The sequence below is a fragment of the Branchiostoma belcheri genome, unplaced genomic scaffold, assembly GCF_001625305.1.
Source record: "Branchiostoma belcheri isolate BF01 breed outbred unplaced genomic scaffold, Haploidv18h27 scaffold11, whole genome shotgun sequence".
In the NCBI taxonomy this organism is placed as follows: Eukaryota; Metazoa; Chordata; class Leptocardii; order Amphioxiformes; family Branchiostomatidae; genus Branchiostoma; species Branchiostoma belcheri.
Genome location: NW_017802491.1, coordinates 610,794 through 627,804, shown reverse-complemented (window position 1 = coordinate 627,804; position 17,011 = coordinate 610,794). Strand labels below are relative to the sequence as shown.

At 44.1% G+C, this 17,011-nt stretch overlaps 2 protein-coding genes across 7 annotated transcripts in view; one reads left to right on the top strand and one right to left on the bottom strand.

The window, feature by feature from the left end:
* Positions 1 to 2,812, bottom strand: part of LOC109481818 (cytosolic Fe-S cluster assembly factor nubp1-B-like) — a 13,212-nt gene extending 10,400 nt beyond the window's left edge. Inside the window, 3 exon segments of the mRNA XM_019784425.1 lie at positions 1,844 to 2,031; positions 2,034 to 2,112; positions 2,796 to 2,812. Coding sequence (XP_019639984.1) covers positions 1,844 to 2,031; positions 2,034 to 2,112; positions 2,796 to 2,812 — 284 coding nt within the window.
* Positions 1 to 17,011, top strand: part of LOC109483499 (tektin-3-like) — a 28,676-nt gene that overhangs the window by 7,354 nt on the left and 4,311 nt on the right. The window contains exons 1-7 of one of the 6 annotated variants that reach the window (XM_019786540.1): positions 1,703 to 1,866; positions 8,646 to 8,830; positions 10,729 to 10,856; positions 11,510 to 11,648; positions 12,563 to 12,673; positions 13,221 to 13,355; positions 15,001 to 15,071. In XM_019786540.1, the coding sequence (XP_019642099.1) occupies positions 8,657 to 8,830; positions 10,729 to 10,856; positions 11,510 to 11,648; positions 12,563 to 12,673; positions 13,221 to 13,355; positions 15,001 to 15,071 (758 nt within the window). In that variant the 5' untranslated portion in view covers positions 1,703 to 1,866; positions 8,646 to 8,656. Of the gene's footprint in view, positions 1 to 1,702; positions 1,867 to 3,837; positions 3,940 to 4,680; positions 4,834 to 8,645; positions 8,831 to 10,728; positions 10,857 to 11,509; positions 11,649 to 12,401; positions 12,513 to 12,562; positions 12,674 to 13,220; positions 13,356 to 15,000; positions 15,072 to 17,011 lie in introns of those variants that run through there. The other 5 variants (XM_019786531.1, XM_019786569.1, XM_019786547.1 and 2 more) reach the window with 5 other exon arrangements.

Below are 17,011 nucleotides of genomic sequence, written 5' to 3'. Positions count from 1 at the left end.
AAGCATAAGCCACCTACATTGTACACGCGGTGTGTTATTGACTTCTGCGTGAATTGTTTGGGTAAACACTGTATAGGTCATAAATTCATACTTGTTTGAGGCCTTGTTTATTCGTGATATAATGCCGGGGTTTATGACTGCATCACTAAGAATTGTACACAGTTGAATATGATCTGCTCTTTGTGTGTAACAAGCCTTATTTGTACTGGGAATCTGGTGTATATGTAATATAACCAGTATGCTAGCGTAGCCGTCCTTCGGCCCAATTCAACTAGTCGTTTGACAGTTTAAATCAGCGAATTATAGGTAGTTTTGGGACAACTGTTACGTTGGATAAAGTGAATTTCAAGACGGTCCGATTTCGAGTTGACAACATTGAAATTTATGACTGTTCCTTCTATAACCTAACCTCACACATCAGGTTAATGATTTAAACCCGCTCAAAAATATTCTGACAGCGGACACCAGTATAAGTTGACTCCCCTCCCCTCCTTCTCTAGCTCTGCTAATAACGTAACAGTCACTGGCTACTTTGATTTCCTGAAATTCAAGCAGTCCAAATGTGGAAAAGGCTACAGTTCTTCAGCCCAACCTCTGCTTGGAGGTGAGCAGAACTTGGGTGTTTTCTTGGGTCGTTCTTGACCCCTTCTCGCCTGGGTTACCCCAGTATTGTTAGCCCAGCCGCCTCACACAGCGCGTCTATCGAACTACTGCTGCACTACACAGGCACTAACGGAGGAACGCACTCCTGTCCTTACAACTATCCGCCTTTCACGTACCCTGGGTGACAAGTTTCGGGCCGCTAGCCGTTTTCCTTCGGGAGCCAGAAGCCCTTCGCCCGCCTATCTAAATTACCGCTGCGTGGAGTTGAGCCAGTCGAGAGTACTTAGTTCTGTACTAGTATTACGCGGCCCTGCACTGCACCGCAGCGGTAATTTAGATAGGCGGGCGAAGGGCTCCGGCTGGCTGCCGAAGGAAAACGGCTAGCGGCCCGAAACTTGTCTGGCACCCATGGTATGTTTCACGCTGCCAAAAAGTTGCAAAATTTTGTCCAAAATCATAGCGGAAGGGTTGTTACCGTAGCACACGGGCCCGAGTTGAGCCGGCGCGTGTGTCAAGTTATTTGTCTGACCGGCCGTCACCAGGGTGACCATTGTGTCGCCATTGTGGCCCGCCCCTTTTGTGGTGTGGCGGAAACCTGGCTCTCCCCGGGGGGTCCTTCCACAGGTGGGCACAGCACAGGTGTGTCAGACACTACCTGCAGGGCGACAGGTAGATAAGTCATGTTTAATTCCTGATAGCAAGGAGGTATGAACGTGTGGCCAATTATCATGGTTCTTTATAGCCTTAAATAAATATAATAAATTATGTTCCAGGCGTTTCGTATAAAATTAATACTTGCCACCAAACGACACTGTCTTGCCATATAAAAAGTGATTGGCAAGAATAATCGTAACATGAAAAAACGTAATAGATTGACATATGTAAGAAAAGGAAAAAGTTGTTGTTTTCCCTTTTGTTTTGCAAATGCTAGTAACTGTGAAGGCTTACTTATATCATGAGACATGGATCAGATGTGTAGTAGTGATGTGTATGAAGGTTTTGTCCCTCCTATATACAAACAAAAGTGGTCCCCCCCGTTCCCCTTTACGCGCCTGCGCGTGTCGCCAGCGCCAGGTAAGGTAATACCTGTGTCAGGTGTTCCCCTGGGCGTCCTTGGTAACGCAGGTGGCAACCGGTGGGTAAGGTGTGCTCGCCCAGTTCAGTCAGAGCTATTTACGTGTAAACACACCGGCAGAGAGGAACTCAATTTTCCGTACCCTCAGATTCCCAGCGGTTTTACCTGCAGTACTCAGCATCACACAGGTGAGTAAGGTGTGTGGGAAGGTGTGTGGAGTGTTTGTGTGGCGGTCTGGGGTAAAATCTGACCGGGGATGTGTTTTTAACTTCCCGCGTTCCGACACACCTGTCTCGGCTCTCCGGGCACCTGTGTTGTCGTGTCCGCCGTTCCACTCGGGTGGAGGCAAACATTCACCCCCCAGCAGGCTGTCATCTGTCCCCGGTCAGATCTTACCCACAGCCCCATAGATATACCAGGAGTCCTCAGTCGCACTTGTAGAAATCCAAACAACCCCTGGTTGTGTTTTCCTGTACAATCTACTCGGCACTCTAGGGAGGGAATAGAATCGGAAGCGCCTGGCAACACAGGTAGCTGTTGGCGGCAGGGAGTCTAAACCAACACGGCACCACACGGGCCTGGTGTGTTTGCGCTGTTTTGTGGCGCTGGCTAAGCACTCAGAACACGAATGAAAGCCAGACACGATTTAGAGGATTGTGTAGAATGGAGGAGAGACTTATCCCACCACTTTAAGTGGACAATCCGACCCTACTTACAGGGGAATCACTTGTGGCCTGTTGTCTATTTGACACGCTGTCTGATCAATATGTCAATCACGTTCTGAACAGGTTTGACAGAAAAACACCTCCAATCAGATCGTATTTTCTACGCTAAATTTGGCTCATTCATTTGGTTGAACAGCGAGTCTACATTGGCCTGTGGTTCTGACATTTATTTGTTTGATGTGAGGACAAGCAGACGAGTCCACTTGTTTGGTGTTAGACCTGTCTCATATGGATACCATAGTTTATTTCAGTTTATCAGAGTAAAAGAACCGTCTAACTCTCCCCAGTGTAACAGAGAGTCACAATCTGTGTATTTCCCCACTTCCCCTACTCTAACAGGTGTTTGTATTTGTTCCGTTCGAGGTTGGTGATTTTTGTATCGCTAAGGAAACCTGAGCGCGGCCGCCATGTTTTCCATGTTACATGTGTAGCGGTGTTCCCAGACTAATTTCTGGATCCCTCATAGACGTTTTCTCTGCTGGGGGAAAGAAAGCTTCCTAAAGTCGGCTTTTGTTGCTGACTTTAGACCAATTTTTTAAGGGTAGCATTAGCCTAGTCCCGGGCCTAAGTAAGCATTATGTGTATGTTTAGAAGGTAAGCAACCCAAGGCGACGCCTCAGCGACTTTCTCACCAAGACTCGGTGTTTGGAGACAATTGTGAAAATACACTCGACAATTCCACCAACCCTTGCTGAAAATTGGACTCTTACGTGCAGTTAATTTCCCTCAAATACATTCCTTTGCCTTCAAGCGAAGTATGACATCCACTGCGTTTAACCATGGCGCAAATTGACCGTGAAATTGCCCATAGTTGAACCGTAGGCTCGGAATGTAAAACGTTGTGCGACGTTTCGTTCCGAACATTATAAATTCTCCCATGAAATCGCAGTCCCACGGTGCTATATGAGGGAGTTCCCCTGGCTAGAGTATTTGCGATGTCCTTGGAAATGCCGGTAGGCGTGGAGTTGACGTTTATTATGTTCGGTTACGTTGGGAACACAGAGCTCCTGGAGAGAGCCGGCTTTTCGGCATTTTATAATTATGTCCCAGACAGTAAATCATATTTCTCATTAAGTATAGATTAAAACCTCGTAAAATAGCCTTAATGATGGGTTAGGACTGTAAGATTTGCCTAGGCTTCGTTAGAAGAAACCTAAGGTTTATTGTATCTGATAGTAACGCTAGCAACGAATGCTAAACGATAGGAATCTGGACAGATCGCTTGCTGTCGAATCGTAACTGCGGGAAAGACAAAAAAACTGTTCTTGGGTGGTAAAATCGTCATAAACACATTTGTATGGTCTCAGCTGAGTGGTTTTATAGAGTATTTATTTGCCGGCGCTAAGTGAGACATGACGTCGCCCCCCCCCCCCTCACACACACGACAGGTTGTTATTGTAACCTTGGAGCGGCTACAAACATGTCAATACAGCCATGACATAGCGGCCCCGGGACTGTAGCGTCATTCGTACCCGGCTTACCGCTGAGAAACGCTTCAAACTTCAGGATACAACTTACAACTCTACATTCCTACCGGTATGTTTTCCCTTTTCCCCTTCTTTTGGTTAAAACTTGAGGCTAACTTGTAATTTTTTTTTATAAATGGTTATCAGTGGTCTAAATCTGGTTCGAGTGCCTTGCTAGCTTGCTCGCCCGGTTGCAACTTTGCTTGCGGGGATACTTCGAGTGGTGATTCATTATAGGTGTATATCATCTGGCTAATTCTAGTTTTGGTCCAGACGTTTTAACTCACCTTCGCAGGCATGTTTACTCTGCTGGTTACCGGCCACTTTTGTGTTCGAGGGGCCCGGCGAAGTTTGCAGTTCTTATTACCGGTGAAGAGTGCTTCAGACATCTGAGCTGAATAGAACCCGTCTCCGGCGTGTGTTGGTGTTGTAAGAACTTCTACCGGTGTATGATATTTGAAACATGATAGGAAACGGTCTACCCTACGTTATAGGTTATCACTGGCAAAGATTTAAGGCTGAAATAGGGCAGAATTATTTGTATATAAGTGAAGCAATCGTTGCCTGTCGCGTTGTCAAACATGGAAGCCGCCGTGCTCTGATTTTCGTCCGATCAAAAGTTCGTGACCTAACATTAGTTACATCACTCTGTAGTTATCTTATCGGAGGTTCTCTGCCGTTTGCCCCGTCCTGTAGTTGACTCAGTAGTGGTCTTGTATGAGTAACCCTCATTTATTTGTTCCGACTGACGCAACACACACACCCAGGAAACTGGCGTGTACGTTACCGAGTGTGTACTGGTGACCCATTCACAGTACCGGGCTGTAACGTTAGTCGTGCCGTGCTAAATTCCACTTTTGGTCGGCTTGCAGTAAGAAGTCCTGCGTGTCGAGCCGTGCTAACGTTTGTAGAAGCTGGTGGGGGCGGCGCTGAAGTGCTTGTACTTAGCTGGAAATCACAGAAGGTCGGTCGTACTTACACACGTAAAACAACACAGGACGCTGATATGATAAGCTTGAGTTCTTCACGGGGGTTTGGTGTGTTGAATTTTGAGTCACGAGCGCTGGTGGTGAATTCTAACTCGGGCACGTTTTCCTCGTATCCGGCTTAAAATAGGTAGGAAGAATCTGTAAAAGGGGTAAAGTTCTCGCGACTTTAAACCGACCGGTAGTCTGTAATATGTTCTACAGTCACGTTCCTCAGACGCTGTTTCTATTACGGTAGAACAAAGACCCACTAGTATCGGTAGCGACCGGGACAAAACAAATGTTGCCATCGAGTGGGTGGACATATATAGAACTCCGCGCTGGATATTCCTAGATACTAACACAACAATGACTTCCATACAAGCTCAGCGTATCCCGTGTTTTATATATGGCCTCACTGCCTTAAAAACAGACGAACAAACAAATTCGATACAGGGCTCTTGGTTTAGTGTTACCGACACTCTAGAACAGCCGACAATACACGGCATAACAACGGCGTTGGAATATGCTTTATTATATGATTTAATAGGAAATGATGACCCAACAATGTACCTATGAATTATTTCTAACCGATCTCATATTTTATTCATGGCTTTAAACAGATCGGGACATTGACAGATATAACCATGTCATGTACGCTCGGTGGAGAAACCCAACAAAGAGGACAAACAGTGAAATGTTTGTGTATAAACATTTTAATAAGATATACTTTACAATAGGACAAGTGCAGATACTCTAAACTAATCTATAGAAAAGAAATCTAGTTTCGTTGTCTTCAAATTTAATGGTGATTTTAACCTTGCTGTGCCGCATAACGACTCGGCTTCTTCCCTGGCGTGGCGGTTTGTGTACAGACGTCGCCATGGAAACACAGCTGATTGGTTCGAACAAGATGGCGGCCGGGGGGAAATTTTATGACTTGTTCATTGCTGAAGGTCAACTGCGACATTGACTCACATTTAGTGTATTTCCGACCCATAAATTGAGGTCTTTTCAATCATACGAAACAGATGAACAAAAGAGACCCACCACTATTACTAAATAGTAAGGTTTTATCGTTTTAGCGCTCATTTAATTGATGGAAATGGTGTGTATATTAACCAAGATGGCGGTGTGTTAGCTCGGTGCGCGGGTAGCCATAGTGACAGATTGTTACCCGTGTTTGCAGGCGGACATTATCGGCGTTAGAGTTATCTATGGCGGGGTAATAAGCGGGGTGATGACGTCGTTAGCGCAAAGGTTGGAGGGCTTCTCTGTTTGGTCAGGAGGTCGTTACTGTGGATAATGAATGGCTGATGGCAAATATTCACTATCTGTTCTCCACATTCCTGTTCGGCTGGGTGGTAGTTTGCTTGTCAGGAGGAAAGATTGTCAACTGGCTGTTGGAAAGACATGAAAAGCGTCAACGCTGAACGGCTTGGTCTTACCTCCCACTATATTGGCTTTTAGATGAGCCGTGAAATATTTTACCCCATGGTTTGAAATGTGGCATCGTCCATTCACGGGTTTGATTTTTGTTGAACTTCAGTATTGTGATATGCGCCAATGGATGTTGAAATTGGCTGGATGGTCTTTTTAACGGTTACTAAAATCTTCAAAGGGCGCTGAGAACAAGATGGACACGAAGAAAACTCAAGGTCGTATTTCAAACCTCAAGAGCCTCCTGTTGTTATATTTGAAGAAGATTTGAAATGCTGCATGCAGTCGTTATACAAAGTTGTAAAAGTTCCATACGAAAGTGTCCGAAGACTTGTGTTTGTATAAGTGTCCGTTACAACGTGACCCTTGTTTGGTAAGATGTCTTAACACGTCGTCCCGACAACCCGTGTAGTTTGTAAACCAGATTCACGAATCCGGCCTGTTCCAACAAAGGAGGGACTTTGTTCGCATTGAGAAGGTTTAATAGAAAATGCAGGTTTGTTATTGTCGCTAACCCAAACATCGGCTTATGTCCTGTTCTGCCCGTAACGACGCCTGGAGTGGCTTGTATTGGCAACAAGACGGAACTCAACCACTTCCGCTGCAAGCTGAAGCGAGTAGTAAATGTCACACATAGCTTTAACCTTGCACATAGATAACATTTTCTACTTCACATTGGTCTTCGGTTCAAACACTAGTTCCACACAAGGTAAATGATTGTGAGAACGCCCCCTTTAATACTTGAAGCGTAGCCCTAAAATCACTTGGTGTGCTTGTTTGTGCCTTTATTCAAGGCAAAATAAAATAAAATGCAAAACTATGAACCTTTACTTCTTCTACTATAAATACTAAATAATGAGTGTACATTTGTGCGAATTCATTGAAGCATCAGAAACAAGGTGACAAACTTGTGTGCGCCCATGTGACCAGTTCGCCCTTCAGGGCACAGAACCCACCCTTCCTGTCCCTGCCATTTCCACGAAGAGCCCGTCCATCGGCACACAATTTCGTCAAGACACTTTGTCCATTTCTATGAGAGAAAAACCTACAAATCATATGCTTACTGCTACAACAGCTTTGCGCTTGGATGTATAACTGTCTTATCGAATGATAGCTAGCTTGGATTGCATCATGTTTACTTTAGCACATATACGTTCTCTCGGTCGCTTCAGGGTTGTCCCTTTTTCCATGTGGAGATACCATCTGATATAATTGTCTAATTAAGGGCACCATTATCACCTCCCCTTCGGCAACACCCTCCGTAGCTATTGTCTTCTATTTCTGCTTCTTTGTGTATCTAATAACCTACCCAGGCTGTGACGTACGGACATTACGTGGGCAAACACTTCTGGGTCTTCACGACAAGTGATATCCATGTTTGATAAGGAAGAAATACTATGTCCTCGTTGTATCGTAACCATTGGGATTATATAAACCGCGTAGTATTGGGCAGGCGTTTATTAGCTGTATAGAAGCTAAGATGTGAATTCCTTCTTTTGTAGATTGAATTGTGGCATATTAGGCTAAGCCGCTAATTACGTGATTTTCTGTAATTAGAACAAGCAGATCTAGCAACAGGCAAAATAAACATTAATTAAATAGCGAGTGTTTTCCTGTGTGTAGCTTAGAGAAGATGCCAACCCGCTTGATATCACTGTGGTTCTCCATCAATACATTAGTTACCCATATGTCCCTGGCCACAATTATATTTTATATGGCCCGCATCCATGCTTAATTTCTATACTTGAATTCAATTGAAGCTAAAATGCAGAATACCAGAGACACATGCATGTTCTAACATGAATGTATGTTCTTAATGAATTGATAGATATGATCTTACGTTAGATAGAACGTAGCTTGACAGTGTCACCAATGGTAACACAACAATATTACTATTTATTTACTTTTACTATTCGAACATGAGTTCATGCATTACGTCACCTTCTCTTTGGTATGACAACGTCACGTGCCTCTTATAAGAACACCGTTCTATGTATGAAGAAATGTAGGCGTTTTTATTTCACAAGACAAAAATTTCATAGGGTACATCCTTGCCACATTCAGGCAGACTTTTTCTAATAATAAACACGAGAGTGTGGAGCAGTGTTTGTCCCTAATCCTGGCGACACGTTGTTGCCATGACGTGCAGGCGACACTGATGGATTCATAAGCCGTTACCATGGACACCATACGTGCAACACCTGAGCCCACGTGTAGAATTGCTAACAGACAGCTATTTATGTATTTAGTGTTTTGTTTTTGGTAACTTTGCAAGCATTTTTGCCGGCTACCAGCACTTTCGCCAAGCGTTTGTTTGTTTGAGTGTGTGTTTGTTTATTTGTTTATTGAATCTGTTGTTTGTTGTTTACAGGTCGAGGCACGATGGAATATTACGGCTCCACCATCACCTCCACCTACACGCGGCCCCGTGTGGGAGACGGCACCCGCTTCCTGCCGCACATCTCCACCATGGCGGCGTCCTACAAGTCTCACACCGGCCCGCATGTCATCTCTCACTCCCTCAGTCTGCCCTGGCGTCCCAGCACGTACTACAAGGTAGGAACACATCAGACTACAACTCTAACTCTAGTCTACACACATCAGACTCTAATTCTAACCCTACAATTCTCACATTAGCCCACATGCGCCCCAGCACATGCAAGATCAGACTGTGACGACATTTTCATTCATTCATTCATTCATTCATTCATTCATTCATTCATTCATTCATTCATTCATTCATTCATTCATTCATTCATTCATTCATTCATTCATTCACTCACTCACTCACTCACTCACTCATTCATTCATTCATTCATTCATTCACTCACTCACTCACTCACTCACTCACTCACTCACTCACTCACTCACTCACTCACTCACTCACTCACTCACCTCCATCTTCATGCTCCCATCAATCGAAACTTACATGTATCACTGTATCAGTCCAGTCGCTGATTGTGTGCCGACAACGGCCATTTACGAAGAATGTCTGAAGAAGGTTTGGCCTTGATGGTATAACGTCTCCGCGGTGGTCCTTCTGTAACTGTCGGCAGAGTTGTTGTTGGCGGTTCTGGGTCACACGTGATTTTGGTGCATGTTGCTTGAACAAGTCGCTAAAAGTTTCTCGTGGGAAAAGATTAAGTCAAGACTGGTTTTGGAATGAGTTGTTACCGGATCCTTCTGCAATTGATTGCATGCTCACTCAGCTGAATCATTTTGGTGCAGACAGAGAAAGGTCGCTATAGGTCCCATTATACGGACCGGGGTTATACACATGGAGCTTATTTGTAGCAAAATCTCAGTTTTTTTTTTTACATTTGTACTAATTTTTGCAAATGTGCGTAGTGAACGTCATGGACGCAAAAGTCCATCCCAATGGTTCTCCATCTTTAGTACTAGATACCGTCCTCATCAGGCTGTGTAGCGGAGCTAGGTTGAACCGTTCTGACGTGATTTCAGATCGCCTCTGCGCGGCCTCAGCTGCAGCCCCTGACCGCGAGTCTCCCTGTCGGCGGGGAGAAAAAGCCGTGCTGCTGCTCGTGTGACGGCTCGTGTTGCGTCAAAAAGAACACGACCACTGAAATCGTCAAGAGTCTGTTCCCGGTATACCCCGATGTTCCCTTCTCATACCGTTGTGTCGGCACATGCACCGTGAATCTGGTACCAGGCACAGCCGCTTGTACCACAAGGACAACGCACCGTTTTTATTTTACGGCCTTCAGCAAGTCCTGTGTTTAGTTGAGTCGCTAATGTTTGCAGGAAAACTGAACTAAGCTTCTGTGCGTCTTGTGTCGTGATGTGTCTGTATGTGGATGTCAGCGGTTCAAGAGCAACTTCTTTGGTGTTAGAATATAGCTTCGCACAAGGATTTTGTTTGCAACATGGCAACAACACCATACACAGCTTTCGATGTCATTTAATTTCTTTTTCATTATGTGATGACATGATATGGGGAGGCTTGCACTGGTATATGGAGAGTGTATAGTATGCCTCATTCAGTTCAGTACCGCATTTTGTCTCCTCCTGTGTCCGCTTAATAACATATGAAGAACGTCTTGACAGATCATTCTATCATTTCTTTTGCTCACATTACATTAATTAATAACCATGAAAAGTCAACCCTACGTTCCAATGTTAAACTTTGTTAAGAACTACACACGAACAAAACTGTATTTCATGATACAAATTTATTATTTCAGACATCAACAAACAAAAAAGGCGGTGAAAATCAATCTTCTTACCTGGTGCATTTTCCGTAGCCTGGGTACCGTTCTGTAGCCTCGGGGTACCTTTTTTTCGAGTGTTGCGGAGCGAAAATCCGGATGGTACCCAGTCTACATTTTCTGTGCCAAAACAGACGTAAACTGTCTTGTTACAGCCAGTGTAGGGTGTGTTCTCCAGTACGCTACACTTGATGAAACTGACGGTTTCCTTTCCATCCGTTCCCGCAGGTGTCTCAGACCCACCCCACCCTGCAGCCGCTCAGTAAGAGTCTGCCTGAGAACGTCCGGCTGGAGGGGATCGGCACCTACAAGCTGACCAGCTCCCTGCCCGCCGCCCGATCTGCGCTCTTCACACGGTACGTTAGCAGAGAACTAGGAACTGTATATGTGTTGCGCACCACAGATCTTACCATGCACAGATCTCTAACAAAACAAAAATGTACTTGTCGCTGTATAGGATTGCCACACCTAACAGTAGATTTTCAAGGAATAGTACACTGTAAAGCTTTCTTTAAGATCATATCCATCTGTTATTACAGATATGGCTATAAAGATATATAAAGATTTCAAATTTGAAGTGTCATCCCAATATGCAGTTGTGTAAGAATATGTCTGGGACCTACTAGTACAAAGTAACTACCAGTGTGTTTTGACATATCTTCGCAGCCAGGAAAACGTATTGTTTTTGCTCGGTTTCTTCTTCTTCCTCTTCATCCTCTTCTCCAAAAAATTAAGTCAATGACCTGGACCAGACGTCTGTCACCATGGTAACCGATACAGTAGCAACACCCTGTGGTGATGTTGGGTTACATTTTGTACAAGAACAGGATCGGAGAGGCTGCTCACCATACACATGAATGTACTTGACTTTGAGTAACAATAAACAGTGCAGTACTAGTTTCTTGGGCTAGACCAGGTGAAGGTAAATATATTGCATTTGCTTTGCAAATGTTACCTTTCTAGTTATCATGGTTATTAGGTTGCTAACATTAATCCCCTGGGCCCACAGGTACACCCCCGATGACTGGTTTAAGTCCAACTACGCGAACTACAAGCAGAGCGACTCGACCCGGAACAGCGCGGAGAGGCTGCGCATGGACACGGCCAGGATGGTGCACGATGAGGACCAGAGGACCAACCGTACACAGGTGGGCGCCTTAACCTTCTAACTGCTGCCTAACAACGTAATCAACAGAGAACTGGCAGCCTGATAGCCTAATATAGTGTTAAAAGTGTAGGGGTAGACTCTGACTTAGGCTTACGGCTTGGTAGGGATGGAATTTTTTTATGTTTACATGACTGTATGTTAGGAGTAAGTTAGGTGGTTAGGGTTAATAAGTGCACTTCATAAGCCCAGTGTTTGCATGAATAAGACGACATTTTTAATGTTTTCTTTGGTGTTAGAGATATTATTGTAAATACCAGTAGAGGGAAGTAGGAAGAACATGTAATATGGTTTATTATGCATCCTATTTGGGGTCTTTCCTATATCATTTGCTGATTTTTCTGTGTATTATCATTTCATACACATACACATGCACTTCATACATTTCACGTTGACTTCTTTTGTTTACTTTCATATATAACAAGTTAACATCATTTTGTACCTCTTCATCAGTTTCATTATCACCATTTCATTCGTTTCTTAGTGGAAACACCCACAGACGCGCCAGGCCGTACTAACCTTACTTAATTCCTCCCGTGCGTAGATCATTGGGCAGCAAGTTTCTTCTACCCTGTTCCATCTTTGGCCTGATTCTCAGCATATGTCAGTATAGCACCCCTGTATTTTCCAGGTCTTTTTGGAAAGTGCGTCGCCATGCATATCAGCTTTGGTCTCCCTCTTTCCCTCTTCGGTACTAACCCAACCGTACGTTTTCCCCTCTCTTTCTATCTTCTAGGAAGTTTCGTCTAAGGCCATGGGAGAGCGCGTCGCCGACATTCATTTCTGGAAGAACGAGTTGAACCACGAGATCGAACAGCAAGTGGCAGAAACAAACAGCCTTGTAGAGGTAGGTGTCTCCTTAGTAACGTATGTGGTCAATGTCTCCTTAAACCACAGGAGGTGTCTTCTAAGGCGATGGGCGAGCGCGTCTCAGACATCCACTTCTGGAAGAGGGAACTCAACCACGAGATCGAGGCGCAAGTCGCCGAGACCAACAACCTGGTGGAGGTAGTACATGTCACGTGACTATGACGTCATGTAGTTGTAGCCGCCATGTTGGACGGTTAGACATGCAAGCAGAATCACGGGAAAAACGCCAGAGAGAGAGAGAGATTGTGCAATATTGGATAAGACTTTTTGAATATTCTTGAAGAAATTACGCCAATTCAATAGTTCTCCTATATACATAACTCGACAAGTTGTTGGTGGATCTTCATGTTACTAGTATTTATATGTATTTTAACGGTAAAATCCTGATTGGAAACAATTCAAACAATTTATTGGAAGACAATTCCAACTCTACTACTGGATCAATTGTATGAATTACTTCTTGACGTTTCGAGTGACATCCACCACTCTTTTTGAGCGTCACTAAAACAGAGTCACTTAAAGCGACGCTGAAGAGGAGTGGTGGATGTGACTCAAAAAGTCCGGAAGTAATCTTCGTACTTTATCCAGTACTAGAGTTTGAATTGTCTGTGAATATGGTTTACCTGGATGTCCAACCTTCATCAACGTATCTCCAACCTTACCTTCCCCACCTCCTCCCCCTCAGGTGAAGAAGCGGCTGGAGCGCGCCCTAGCGGAGACGGAGTCGCCCCTGCAGGTGGCTCAGGAGTGCCTGTACCACCGCGAGAAGAGGCAAGGCATCGACCTGGTGCACGACGGCGTGGAGAGGGAGCTGCTATCGGTGGGTACAACCCTTCTTTTTAGTATTTTTACATTCGTAATGTTCTTAGATGCTGCTCAGTTCGCTATAAGGCAGATTATTAGCAGCAAAGAAGGTTATCTTTTCAGTGTGATTTGCTTGAGAGTGGGTGGGCGTGTAGATTGTGTCTATGGGCGGGATAATTCTAGACGTTGTGAACATATCTGTATGATATTTGGAATGTGGTAGGATAATTTTAAATATATGGAGCGCCTGGTGAGTTTCTATGGTACTACAGAAGAAATTCCGGGTTTCAAATCTAGTGTCTTTTTTTTACAAAAATGGAGAAACTACCTAGGTCGTCCCCAGTACGGTAACATGTCCAACCCAAACTCTAGTAGCATTTTACAATTAAAAAATTAACGCCATCCCAAAATTATTTTCCTCAGAACCGCTACTATCGTAGTACCTTCTCCTCAAGCGGTATCCATAAACACGAACCAAACAATACAAACTTGGCCGTCAGTCGCTAGCTACATGTATAGCCGGCTACGGCATGTTTGACTTTGGCGGTTGCCAGTCTTTTAGCGTCATCAAAAAGCACTATTGAATTCTTCGTCTCTCGTCTGTGTCAGAACGCCAGCAAATCAGCAGTAATAAACCGCTTGGCCTATTGAAAGTCGCGGTGAAGGTGGTGTACAGAACGTGAGTGTTGAAGGGGGTGGGGGGTCCCTGTGTTTGACAAGAAAACACTCCAACAAAGGACGTTTAACAAACCTTTTGTGTTCTTGACAAACAGCGTTATCAGAAATGTCACGTTCGTAGCTTTGACCCAAGGCGCGCGTACAAGATTAAGTTGAACTTGAAGGGTGATTTATGTGCTTCTTGGATCGAAGGCGTCTTAGGTAAGGTTTATAATTAGTATTGAGTCAGTTATGTTTAGGCCCAAAATTCTGACGAAAAACGGTTACTGGAAGGACATGGATTGATTTTTAGGGTACCACCCGGAAAATAAAGGACTAATCTTAAGGCTAGTATGAAATACTGATTCAAATGTGCTAATGTGGGATAGTATGTGTCAATATCACAAAGACGGCCTTATTCAGAATATTTTTAGTTTTGCCGCCCTGAAATTGTATTGGATAGGTCAGGCCGTCCTTATAAGGCCCGTTCCGTGCAGGCGGTGTTCAGTGAAGCGCCCCCCTCAGCATGTGGTAGAAACCTGGTCAGCAGTAACTTAAGTCAGCAGGGGGAGAAGTTACGTTCTTAGATGTGTGAAAACACCTCAGGTATGGCACGGTCAGTAGGCACGGGTACTCATGACGTCATCTAGATCTTCAAGCAGATATTGAGACAGAATGTTGTCTTTCGGCTGGCAGGCTTTTTTTTTGTGTGGAGTGTGTGCAGGCTAAAAAGGCAGCTCGGCAACTTGAAAACGTTAAATACTCAGCTGTACCTCACTGTAGATCAATCATGAGGGGTTGTGGGAACTTTAGGTTTGATTTTTGGGCAAAGTTACTCGGAATTTACCCAGTAAAACTAATTGATGTCTATGGCATAAATAATCCAAAATCATTTTCTCTGTAAATCTGCTGTAGATGAAAAAGTTTACCCACTATAAAATTATGTGTTATGATATATATGTAAATTCACCTTTCATTTATCATTTTCTTTTCGTTTCTCGCAGGAAGTGGACGTCATCAAGTCTTGCCAGGAGCGCATGCGCAGAGCCATCGAGAAGGCAAATGCTCAGCTTGCGTAAGTACTGACGTCATCTTCACTTGTTGCCATTATCTGTCGTCTTTAACAGGCACAACAATATGATGTACCTTTTGGTGAAAGTCAATATATAAGTTACTGAAGTAGCGAATCGGTATGCAACAATGGTATGGCATTGGGCCAGGAATGCGGTTTGGGGATGTTTGAAAACCGTCACACGAGTATTCACAAAGCAAAAAGGCGAGTAACACAAACTCAACAGAACCATCAACAACTTCTTACAGCTCCCCTGCCACTCCCGACACGGATACCGTAAACATGTCAACACAGATCCTGAAACAGAAGGCCTTCTGTCTTAGCACAGGAGTTATTTGTGAGATGAAAGTTGTTTTGGCTAGATGTTTTGATCTGTTTCTCCGTAATTACCGCCAAGAGACTGATCTGTTTAGTCTTGGGACATTCCGATATCCAAGCTGAGGTCCTTGTCTGTAAAAACAAAGGCAGGAGAAAGACTTGAGCGTCCCAGAAATACACTCCTGGCAAAGGGCAGCTTTACACAGCTGATCCCATGCCTCAACAGATGTATAAACGGCCGGGTTAGGTTCTGGGGAGGTAGAAAAAACAAACTCTCCTCGCAAAAACAAAACGTAATGATGTTGCTACAACTCTGGAAGCCGAGTTGAGGTCGAAGGTCACTGCCGTGTCCTAGCAACGCGACGCCGTGAAACATTGGCCAAACATGGCCGCGATTAAACCAAATATGTTCAAATCATTAATCTTAAACTATATCGTTCCAAGAGTGGAAATGAATTGCCCGTTCCGCGGCGGCAGGAAGTGGGTAAAGTTACGGGGTTGAAATGTGATTGTTTTGGACGTTTCGGGTGAGTTAACAGAGAAAATGTCGGCGGTAAGGCGAGTCGGTCTCATGTAACGGTTAGAAGGTCACACTTGACACTTGAGTAACCAAGATGGCGGCCAGGGTTTCTCTGGCGCGCGGTAACTACAACAGAAGTGATTTCTATGGAGACGACTGTGGGGAGGGGGGTGGATATGTGCCAAAGCTTTGCCTTGTAGAAATAAGATTGTATTTTCGTTGCACATAGAGACCTAAGGTACACATAAAACCACCGTTAGAAAAAAATCAAAGGCTGAAAAAACTCAATGTTCTGTTGAGTTTATTGTTTCGAATCCTACAAACAACACGTGCAAACAAAGCTATGCAAAATTACTATAAACTAAACGTAGGACATAGGTCTTTCATAAAAATGACCAATGATCCGATATATTGTGGTCTTGCTCTCTCACATACATGATATAACAACACAGTCTTTTGACATTTATTCTAAGAGAAACACACATTTGTAGGGTCACATCATGGCTCTAATAGACCCATCATTACTCTCCATAAAATCATCATTACCCAAATAGACGTCTAATTGTCAGGAAATGACGTGGGTTTACTTGCACACCTGTCTGACTCACCTTTGCACACCTGTGTGGACAGGTAAGGTTTACCTGCTGACAGGTAGCGTCAGAACCACGCCCTGTACACACATGGTACTCAGGACAGGTGTGTTCTAACCACAGGCACACACACGTCATATGCTGAGGTCCTCAAATAAACTTTTACTACTGTCAGTAAAGGTCAGTAGGTTGAGGGGGGTAGTAGCGCAATCTTTAAGAATGGTCAATGGCTTTCTTTCTTCTCTGCGACGCAGTGCATGGTAAAGAATTTACAGGCTATAAGGACGTCAGTATTAAACACACAAACAAAATATAAGGTTCATTTAATATCACATGCCGTCTCACTGTCAACAATCATTTAGGAGTACATGCACAACAAATACCGCAAGAAAGCAGCAAAAGCGTCAAGCAAGGGATGTCATAATTTTCCAGTTATGATGAGCCAAAAGTCCGTTCGACAATTGAATAAAAAATATCACCTTTTTGAGAAGCTGGTAATTACGGTATGATTACCA